This window comes from Lycorma delicatula, chromosome 6, assembly GCF_047948215.1.
Source record: "Lycorma delicatula isolate Av1 chromosome 6, ASM4794821v1, whole genome shotgun sequence".
NCBI classification, from domain to species: Eukaryota; Metazoa; Arthropoda; class Insecta; order Hemiptera; family Fulgoridae; genus Lycorma; species Lycorma delicatula.
The window spans coordinates 149125357-149137030 of NC_134460.1; the positions used below are offsets into that span (position 1 = coordinate 149125357).

The following is an 11674-nucleotide window of genomic DNA, read 5'->3' on the forward strand; positions in this document are numbered from 1 at the left end:
TAATTTTTGGTATTTAATGTATTTACCGTATTTAATGATGTGATATATGTAATGTTTTGTTATGTACCAATCAGAATAAAAGATCTATTTATTTAAATTATATATTTTTGTAATTTAAAAATAAGTTGCTTTTTAAATTAGTATTTGGTTGAAGAATGGTCATAACATTTTCAAATAATGTTGTAAAATGATGATAAATAATGATAATGATAAAATGATAAATGTGTTATAAATGAATTTTCTTTACGATCTAATATCTTGCGTGTAATTTTATGTGCTTTATAAAATTATAATGTAATTATTGAATGTTATCCTACTACATGAATGATTTACTCATGATAAAGTGATTTTTGTAGAATATAATTTTGATTAATGTTACAGTAACTTTTAGTAATCGGAAAAAATGCTCAAATTCATTGTCTTCAAATATAACTTCCATTTTTTATTGTTTTACCAAATGTGGTCATTAATTATAAATAAAAACAAATATAAAACCATGAAATGGCATACTTTTTCATGCAGCAAATTATGGTTTTCAAACCGTGTACCTAGTGATTGAAAAAAATTCTTCCACTTGTTGTTCCTGTTGTTCTGGACCATATCTCTATCATGTTCTGGACATTAAGTGTGGATAGTGTTACCGTAGCTTCTTTTAAAAGTTTATCCAGTTTTCCTTTGTCTTATAATAATAAGAATAAAATTAGTTAAAAATACGTTTGTACTAGCAACAAGCAAAACGATGATTGTGATTAGAACATGAAGAAGCTATGACTGATAATAGAATTTAGTTGCAATATAAAAGTCAAGGCAAGCCATGTGCTACATAATCTATATTGATTATGGTAGTCACAATCAAATAACAGGAATAATGTTAATTTATATTTCTCTCTTTTAAACTACTTATAAATATTCTTACCTCACCATTTTTATCATATAAGGGTCATTCAATAATTAAACAGATAATACTAATTAAACTAATATAATAATAATAATAATTAAACAGCTGTACAGCAAAAATAGTTTATTAAATAAGATTTTTTGTCTACTTTTCCACATAACCCTTACCAACTTCTCTGCACTTCTTCCATCTTTTTACGAGTCTTCTTATCCCCTCAGCGAAGAATTCTTTACCTTGATCTCGAAGCCATTTTGTACTTTTTTCTTTACCTCTTCGTTGTCATTGAACATGATGCCATGCAAAGTTTCTTTCATTGAACCAAACAGATAAAAATCCGAAGGGCCAAGATCAGGGCATAAGGATGATGAGGTAGGAGATCCCAACCCACTTTACCAATAGTTTCCAGCATCAGTTGTGCCATATGAGGTCGAGCGTTGTCTTAAAGAATATGCACGCACACCTTTCCTCTTCCATCCCGGACATTTCCTTTTCAATGCAGGCTTGACTTTGTTCTCAATCATGACTCAGTAATATAGGCTGTTGATAGTGTGTTGTTCCTTCAAATAATCACAGAAAATTGTACCTTGGGCACTCCAATAGATGGTTAACATGACTTTACCAGCCAATGGTTGCATTTTGAATTTCTTACAGACAGGTGATTTAGGTTGTTTCCACTGCATGCTTTGACACTTGAACTCTGGCTCAAAATGATGTATCCAAGTTTCATCGCAGGTTAAAATCCTGTCCAAAAATGCCTCACCTTCGTTATTGAAACGCTTGTTGAGTTTGGTGCAAATGTGAAATCTCTTGGCTTTGTGATGAATGGCAAGTTCTCTGGGCACCCACTTTGCACAAGTCTTATGGTAGTTCAGTTTGTATGGTAGTTCAACACTTAAGTTCAACATGCTAAGTTACTCTTGTGGCATAGCAGTTTCACCAATGTCGGAGGTGAATTTAAATAGAGAGCTTTTTGGCCAGCATGATCTACAGGTATATAACATACCTGATGAGTTACCCACCTACATAAGTATGGTAGATGGGCATCGATTGATTGGTGGAACAAATATCGAAGTTACCGTTTGTAGGTTTATCCTTGCCAATGTTTGTAATTGGAAGGTAGTTGATGATTGCTTGAGCAATCAATTGATTGTCTATGAGATTGCTGGTGGCTTGAGTGAGCGCTACCGATGTAACATTCTGATTCATCAGGGTCGTTTCCTACACAGGCATGCAGACTGGAAGAAATTTGTTGATTTACTTTCAACCAGGCCCCGAGTTTTGGATCGGAGTCTGGTGTCTTGGATTTGGAAGATTTGGCAGTTGGTTTGTTGGCAGCTTTTCTTGATGCCACTGAGTGTTCAATTCCTTGAAGTTCAAGTCGAGAGAGGATTGCATGATGGTGGAATAGGGAGCTGTCCGGCATGAAGAGGACGGTTGTCATTTGCGGCAAGCTTCTCAACATGAGGGTGATCCAGAACGATGGGCCATCCTTGTTGCTGAGTACATGACCCTGAGGTGTCATTACTTTCATAAAGTCTGGACTGCAAAATGAGACTCCTGGCGTTCCTTTGTTCATGAGCAGGGGACCAGGTACCCCTGGGGCATAGTATATAGGGTCTTGGGACACAAACGACAAAAGAACGTTCTTCTATCTGCTCCCTCGTCCAGGTTTGGTGTAATTTCAGATACTTCTGAGATTTTACACAAATTACTAGATGATTTACTGCCTGATGATAGTAAAGTAGTGACTTTACTATCATCTAGTACAGGCAGTAAATCATCTAGTAATTTGTGTAAAATCTTAGAAGTATCTGAAATTACACCAAACCTGGACGAGGGAGCAGATGGTATGCAGTGTCACTGCTTACCATCTGCGGGTGCAGCAAGAGGTCGCCCAGTTCCGTGAGGGTGCAGTGTCCTTGGAGATCACTGAGGCTGAGGTGCAGCATGCTATCTGTAGTTTAGGTAGGGGTAAGACCTCAGGCTTTGATGGAATAACAGTGGAGCTTCTTGCTCGCTTGGTTGGGGTGAGTGTGAGAGTTGTCACACATATATTTAATAAATTGTTGTTTGAAGGATACTTCTCTGTGTGTGTTGGAAGAAGGGGATTGTGAAATTGTTGTTTAAAGGTGGCGACAAGGATCCTGCTGTTAGTTCATTGATGTTACTTCCAGTTATTGGCTAGGTCTTTGAAAAGGTTCTGTATCTGCATATAAATGAGAGGTTAACCTCGCAAAGATTGTTGATAAAGAATCAGTATGGGTTTCATCCCAGAAAGGGCATGGAGGAGTGTTCGTGTTTCGATGGCAGGCCAGCGTATAAAGTATGTTCAGGTTCAAAAGTATGTCGGGTTGTTTCTTGATGAGAAACTGCAATTTAAGACGCACCTTCAATATGTCACAGAGAGGGCCTGCAATGCCTTCTTCAGCATTCGACACACGTCGAATATCCCAGTTAAGACCATGAGCATCTTGTATAAAGGCGTGCGTGAGGCTATTATGTTATATGTGGCGCCTGTTTGGGCGGATAGGCTAAAATATAAAAGTTATCGGAACATATTATTAAGGGCTCAAACCCTAATATTGTTAAAGGTAACAGGCGGTTACAGTCTTATTTCACAGGAGACAGTCTTGGTGATTGCAGGCGTGAAACTGATAGACGTGATTGTATCTGAGAAGCAGCAGCAGTATGTTGCTAAGAAGTTTTGTGACTTTACTTTGGATAAAGTTCAAGAAATTGAATTACATGGCAATGTCTTGTGGCAGACCAGATGGGATGAGACAGATGGTGAGTGTTATATGCATGATCTCTCTCCAAATGTTGTTGGTTTGCGAGACACATCTTCGATGCACCCTAATAAATATGTGACGCAATTTCTTTCTCACCATGGTGCTTTTAGGAACAGACTGCAGAAATTTGGCCTGGTACATTCTGGGATGTGTCCTCAGTGTGGACAATTGGACGACACCTATCATGTTCTGTATGAGTGCTCGAAATACGAGTTAATGCATATGGGGACCATCTGTCGGCTTGATCTTATCGGGTCGGCGTTGGTTCTAGATTGGATCTGCTTGGATACATTGGCCTGGTACATTCTGGGATGTGTCCTCAGTGTGGACAATTGGACGACACCTATCATGTTCTGTATGAGTGCTCGAAATACGAGTTAATGCATATGGGGACCATCTGTCGGCTTGATCTTATCGGGTCGGCGTTGGTTCTAGATTGGATCTGCTTGGATACATTCTTGGATACATTGGCCTGGTTCATTCTGGGATGTGTCCTCAGTGTGGACAATTGGACGACACCTATCATGTTCTGTATGAGTGCTCGAAATACGAGTTAATGCATATGGGGACCATCTGTCGACTTGATCTTATCGGGTCGGCGTTGGTTCTAGATTGGATCTGCTTGGATACATTCTTGGATACATTCTTGGATACATTGGCCTGGTACATTCTGGGATGTGTCCTCAGTGTGGACAATTGGACGACACCTATCATGTTCTGTATGAGTGCTCGAAATATGAGTTAATGCATACGGGGACCATCTGTCGGCTTGATCTTATCGGGTCAGCGTTGGTTCTAGAGCTCTGCTTGGATTTCTCTTTTTTCTATTTTTGTTGATGTTTTGTTTTATAAATTGGTTTTGTTGTTGTTCTTGTCCTTGTTTTGTTTCAGTGTTACTGTGTTTTTATTGTTCCATGTAATATTTTTATGTTTCGTGTTATGTGTTGAACTTGCTTTTACGTTCTACAGATAGATAATCCAATTCCTTTGTTTATTTAGGTATTTTCAGTCTTGCTTAACAATCGGTGAGATGTGTTTTTTGTTTTGAGTTCATTAAGTAGTAGTAGACTGACAGGAATGTCACTCTTGGCATTCACATTGGTGGCATCCTGGCCGAGGCAGACTGGAGTATGTTAAAAGCCGAGGTTTTGAAGATGACCTCCGGTAAAGCCCATAAGGGCTCAGAACAGAGTGGGTGGCAGAGGGTGTCTTCGCCAATGGGTCAGGATGTGCCAACACTTACTTGACATTTTTCAGCAATCTGTTCAATTGTAAGTAGTTGATATTCTTAGATAAGTGATTCAATACAAGAATCTAATGCCAAGTTCGACACTGTTACCTGATGCCCGGAGCTGTGCTCATCGGTCGTGCTTTTGCGGCCATTTTTAAACTTTTCCACCCACGCATAAAAACTTGCACAGTTCATGCAACTATTGCCATATTGTTTTTCATCAAAAAAAATATTTCTGACGGTTGTACATTTTGCGAAAGTAAAAATGGAATTGTAGAACGCCGTTCTTCAAAAGTACTTTCTTCGAGTGGATACGCCATCGTTACTAAGACTTAAGAGGTAATGTTTATGTAAATATTAATCTAACAGCTGACTAACACTCTTCGCAAGGTTGCCAACTAACACTTACAAAAGTTTCAATTGCCTGCATTAAGCGTTCCCTTCACTAAAAATGTTTGTCTGTTAATTATTGAATGACCTTCATATTTTAAAAATACAAAGTTACATCCTAATAGTACAACTATCAAATTTTTTAATTTAATATGACAGTATTTCTACTGAAATTAAAGATTTCATAATTGGTTGGTAACATACATAAAATCACAATTTGTTTTTATATTTATTGATTTGTAATTATTGGTGTATTTTAATTGCTTGTAATTCTGCACTTAATTCTTATTACAGAGGAAGAAATCCTGGAATTTCAAGAAAAGAAAGTGTAGGTAAAAGAATAATGGCCATTGAGAAGAAAAAACGTTTGAAAAAAGAACTATTAAACTTCTATCGCTTTCAAATTAAAGAATCCAAGATGAATCGTAAGTTCTTTCTTTGTTTCTTTAGATACAACCTTTTAAATTCTCTGGTTATGAAATTAATTTCAAGAAATTATAATCGACTCAAAGCGTAAAATCATGCTAGTTTTTTCCTGGCCTTTTTATTTTCAGAGAACAAAGTAGAATACCATTCGCAAAGCATGTGGATTTCCTTGATGGTAATTTGTAAGTTATATGAAAGTAAGTTATATCTTTGATTTGACATAAAATATTTTCTTGATATATAATCTTACTGGTACATGCCAATCCCCACCGACAAGAATTTGAGTTAGAAATACTAATTGAATACAGTAAGCTGAGATTAATCACACAACCCCAGTTTATTTATGAAAACTCTAATCATCTTTGATCTTGGAAAATTACTATGTGAACATGATTAATACAGAAGAAGCCCCTGGATAATCCAAGGTAATAAAAATCCTTGACTGTTCAGATTATGAAAAATTTGAATTTCGAGGGTTCAACTTAAAGGTACAGGATTGGGTGTCGAGTCAAATTTTGTCAGAATAATTGCTGAAACTCTCTTTTTGTATACAAACTACGCTTTTATTACTGTACTGATATTTACATTCTGTAAATGGATTTAATTATTGTTTTTTTTTAAAAGTCAATGATTTTTGTGTTTTTCATTGAAGTTAGTGATTTTTGTATTGTTTCTTTTCGTATTTGATCCAATAAAAGTAGTGTTTATGCAGTGGAATGTTGTTCTCTGTTGCCTACTGAATATATGTTAAAACATTTTACTGCTTCTTCAAGCTTTACACTCTTCGCTCCTAGTTCAATTTTATCATTTTCTTCTAACTCTTGTCATTGTGCTTCAATAATGTCATGTCATTGGATTTAAGTTGGAAACATTTTTTCGTCTCTACATTAATCCAGTTCATAATATCTTCTTTTGTTGTTTCTGATTCAAGGTTAACAGTTCTAGTCACATTTACCATGTTTTCTATTTACTTGCTTAGACTAATGCGTACATTTTCATTATGTTTATTCATAGAAAGTAACATTTTTCCATGATAGTCAAATTGAAGCCTTGTCAATAGAATGCCAAGCAGCAGCAAGAGAAATCACAACTTTTTCAGATTAATTTCTTTTAAGCATGCTACTATGTCATCATTTCAGAAATGACTTGAAAAAGAAGGCCTTTTCTGTATTTAATTTTAATTGACAGAATCACCTATTGCTCCATGGATTGTAAAATGGCTGTGCAATTTGGTGGCAAGAACCTGGTGGTTATTTTTCCATCTTTACTATTCAATTGTTCTACGTCTGGATGTTCTGGACAATTAACAAACAGAACATTTTCTTCCAAATTTTTGGATTTTAAGTAATTTTTCACAGATGGTACAAAAGTGCCTTGAAACCATCTATGAAATATGCCAACATTCATCCTAGCATTTACCTGATTTCTGTATTTGACTGGCGATACAAATCTTTTAATAAACGCCCTTGTATTTTTAGCCTTACCTATTACTAAAAGCTGTAATTTATGAGTTACCAGAAATGTTAGCGCAAGGCATAAATGTAATACGCTCTTTTGATATTTTTTGACCTGGAGCAGAAGCTTCAGTTCAATGAGCAATTATGTTATGAGGCAGAACTCACCACAACATACCACTTTCATCTGTCTTATAAATTTGTTCTCAGTTGTAGTTCTTCTGTTTTTTTGAGATGTATATTTTGAAATGGCCCAACAATACTAGGATCGGAAGAAAGTTTTCTCCTGTAGTCAATAGACAGAATATCTTATATCTTTTTTAAATCCTTCCAACCAGCCATTGGTGGCTTTAAATTCCTTGTCTGGGCAAAGTTTGGTTTGAAAAAATGTTGCCTTAATTTTATGATTTCTCTGAAGATTGGAGTATGATGTCATCTTTCCTATAAAAACCATAAGTACATGGCTTCATCTACTGCAGTCAAGTCAGAAAACACTAGTGTGTGCCATTTGCTAAGCCTCCTTGATTCAGTTAGTGGCAAGTACGACAGAATTTTTTTCTTTATTTTTTTATTATATTGCCGATAGTTGATTTACCAATGTTAAATTCAGCTGCTGGTTTAGTTGATTCATCTTTTTCAAGACTTTCAAGATTACTAGACTTATCCGAAAGTGGTAAAGTTATGTGCTTTCTTTTTTAAGCTATTAAAAAGTACAGTATAAAACTTGACTACTTACTTATTTATATTTGTCTGATTTATTTTAGTTAAAGTGAAGTAAGTCGCAATTTTAGTATGTACTGCGCAATCAAGATGTTAAATTTTATTAAAACAAAACACTGAATTCATGAAAAACAATCATACATCAAACTGATTAAAGGAGAAAAAAGAAACACAACACATCGGCTACTGAAATCTAATTGGAACAAAATAAACATTTTTATCTGCTATGGTATGGAATGCGTAACAGATTCTAGTGAGGGAATAATTTGTTACTCTACTGTGCTATGTATAAACATATACATGAGGCGTCATCAATCAAAAACCTAGTCATATAATCAATGTAGTGAGGGACGTGGTACACACATACCAAACTTATGTAGATTCTCTTGTAGATTTGGAAAATACCAAATGTAAATTTTTTTTTGGTATTTTTGTGTTTTGAGTTTGGATTACCCAGTATTGCAGATTAACCAGGTTTGGATTATTCAGGAACTTCTGTATGTCCATTACGTATGAAGCTAATTAATCTACCTGACAACATGGATGTCACCAGACATCTAGTATAGCTTTACTGATTCAAGACCTGCAGGCAGTCGGGTCTCTTGTTCATGTAATGAGTGTACCTGCAGCTTGTTACGCATAAATTGCTAGACATGTATATAAAATGTCATGATTTTAATTTTAAAATATGATTTTAACTAAATAAATATCTGAAGGTTTTTTTAAATATTATTAATTCAATATAAAAATTCATTTAAGGATAGCTAACTGCTTTTCATTATCAACGATTTATTGAAATTGTGAATAATGATGAGTTATTAATTAGAATCCAGTTACAAAGCTGGTGGTGGACAGAGAAATTACTAAGATGCAATTATTATTAAAATCTGACCGGTTCAGCCAGCCTTAATTTATCTTCTCCTGCTCTGAAGGCTAGCACTGACCGTCTGTTACACTCCTACACATACACAAAGCAAAGAGAACAAGGTAGTAGGGTAGTAGGTATAATAAAATAAATTGCTGCAGAAAATTATTTTAACAAAAATCTCTGGTGGAAGAATGTTATGAAAAACATTTAACAAAAACTATAAATAAGAACATCACACTGCATTCATTAACAATAACACATAAAATGGCAAAAAGTAATTAAATAAGCGATAACAGTATTATAGAAAATACGATAAACCTCTACAGAATAATAATAATAGGTTAAAATTTGCATATAAACCTATTTATATAAAATATTTGTTATTGAAAGAAACAGTACATAAAAATTACTAGTAACAGTTGTAAATATGTCTTTACTAGAGGAAGTAATGAAGAATTAAGCCAGATTTTGAGAATAATGTCTGGCCATTACCCTTCTTATTATCAGAAATTTGAGTATCCATCTTTAGAATTTAATGTACACATGCATTTTCATGCTGTCTGAAAATGATCCAGCTGTGATCACTATAAATAACAGTGTGAATTGGTACAAAGTAACAAATTTAATTGTTGATTTAAAGAAAATTCTGTTAATTTTCAGACTTGTTAATAATAAAAGTACTGTTATATGTAGTATATGGTTAATACAGACTGACTTTATAAGAATACAACTCCTCTAGATCTATTGCGGTCTTCTTGAGTATTATTGACTCTGTACTTGTTGACCCACTTTGTTATCTGTTTTGTATTCTTTATTTTATTTTTTTGTATTTTCTCCTACTTAGTTATTAAATTATTCTTACATTTTCTCAGATCTATTTAGTAGATGACATTTGATCTCAGACCAAATGAACTGTATTGCTAATTCTGTTAATACCAGCCACATTATCATGTGTTGTGAGTTTGTATTGTTAATTCTGTGAAGTATGAGAAGTTTAAAAACATAAACTTTTTATAAACAAGTTTTGAAATGTCTTGTATATTTTAATTTTAAAAACATGTTTAAGTTATTCGGGACGGTGAAAAAAGTTTACCTCAACATTAAAATGGATTAATAATGTTTGTACTCAAATTCAACACAGTTTAATTAAATAAAAATTTCAAAAAAATGTTTCAAATTGGACATAAAGCTTGAAAGAGAGAATTTACAAAGAATTTTTTATGGCTTATTTGCTTTTTAAAAATTAATGAACTAACTTTAAGCATGGGTTAATAATACAATTTTCAAATATATGCCATTCAGTGGAGTAATTTTACAAGGCAAAGCATTATTATTATCTTTCTTTCTTTTTGATCTTTAGATTCATTTTTTTTTTTTAATTTTATTGATGAATATATCCTAAGTTTACTGAACCAAACAAGTCTGTTGCTTCTCATTAAGTTATTTGTATGGTATTACGTTCCTGTACAATTTTAATTTTAATTATCATTTTCTACAACTTTCAAAACAGTCACTACTGAAACTACCATTTTTTCAAGGAAACTGTTTAAAATATTTGAAAAATGTTCCCAAGTACTGGGAAATTTATGTTTTTTTTTAATTTATTTTATTTAAATTTTTGTTTCAGAATTAATGAAATTACGAGAGAAATTTGAGGAAGATAAAAAAAAGATTGCTGTATTAAAACAGTCAAGAAAATTTAAACCATTTAAATGATTTTTTTTTTTTGTTAAATTATAGAATATTTTGAATTTGTAGTTCTCAATTTTCTTCCCTTTATTTTTAATATTGAACAGTGTCTTGTGAAAGCCATTTATGCAAAAATACTTAACAAAATGATAAATAAAAAAAAAAAATAAATTGAAGATCAACCAGCAATCATAATAAAATAAAAACCTAATCCAGAACAAAAAAATAAATAAATAAACCATAAATAAATCCAACAAAATCTTCATAAATTTTAATACAGAAGAACCTTATGCCGGTCACTCAATGAATGCAAACATACCCACACAAGATATCAGAAATTGACAAGATTCTTAGAAGCGACTTATCAAATACCGACCTACTGGACCAGCTTCCGCGAAGATGGCCGCCAAAATTTATAGAGTTAGAGAGATGAAAACGCTGTCTTTTGAAAATGGGGACACATGTAAATTTATAGGCATTATTCGCACCCGTGGAACAGGAACAGAGCAGCCGTCTGTCACAAGTTATAAACCGGGTGATGTCGTTAGAGGAGTCCTATCTGCCATGGAGGAAGAAGCCAATGAATTACAAGTTAAAATTAAAGGCAATCGAAGTGTGGAACAATTTTACCACTACAGGGGCCAAGCAGCAAGCTTACAAGTCGACATGTTAGAGAACCCTGACATAAGATACAAAAATGCAGGGAGTATATGAAATGCTTGGACTGTAGAAGCACACACCATCGCACTGGAGGCTCAATGTGCAAACAAAACAAATATGTTTAAGGTTATGCTCTCAAACGCCAATCGTTTGAGAGCATCACACATCATTAAGCATCATCATCATCATTAGATATATTTCCACACGAGCGTCTTGGGTTCTACCTTTGTCGTCCTCAAGCAGCAGCTTCAAGTGTCCCCTGAGGGCACCCAGCAACAACGATCCTGTAGGACCCCCGCTACCCACCCTCGAGGACTGGTCCTCCTCCACTACTCTCGGCCTAAACACCACCTTACCTTAATTCCTCTTCTTTCATTTTTTTGGACAGTACTTTCTGGAACCAGCGATAACAACAACTCCAACCATCATTGCAGCTAAGCATAATGTTCATGATTTCCTCCGGGGAGATCTTTCCCCCAAACGGTCTATTCAGAGCCCATCTTGGGCGCCATAGGAAGGCATGCTCTGCATTGTCTTCAAGACCACAAT

At 34.5% G+C, this 11674-nt stretch overlaps 1 protein-coding gene across 3 annotated transcripts in view; it reads left to right on the forward strand.

Annotated features, from left to right (window-relative positions):
• The window catches only part of LOC142326364 (ribosomal RNA-processing protein 7 homolog A), a 35400-nt gene extending 24867 nt beyond the window's left edge, over positions 1 to 10533 (forward strand). For all 3 annotated transcript variants that reach the window (XM_075368807.1, XM_075368806.1, XM_075368808.1), the window contains exons 6-7: positions 5603 to 5733; positions 10404 to 10533. In XM_075368807.1, coding sequence (XP_075224922.1) covers positions 5603 to 5733; positions 10404 to 10492 — 220 coding nt within the window. In that variant the 3' untranslated portion in view covers positions 10493 to 10533. The remainder of the gene's footprint in view (positions 1 to 5602; positions 5734 to 10403) is intronic.
• Positions 10534 to 11674: the final 1141 nt, after the last annotated feature.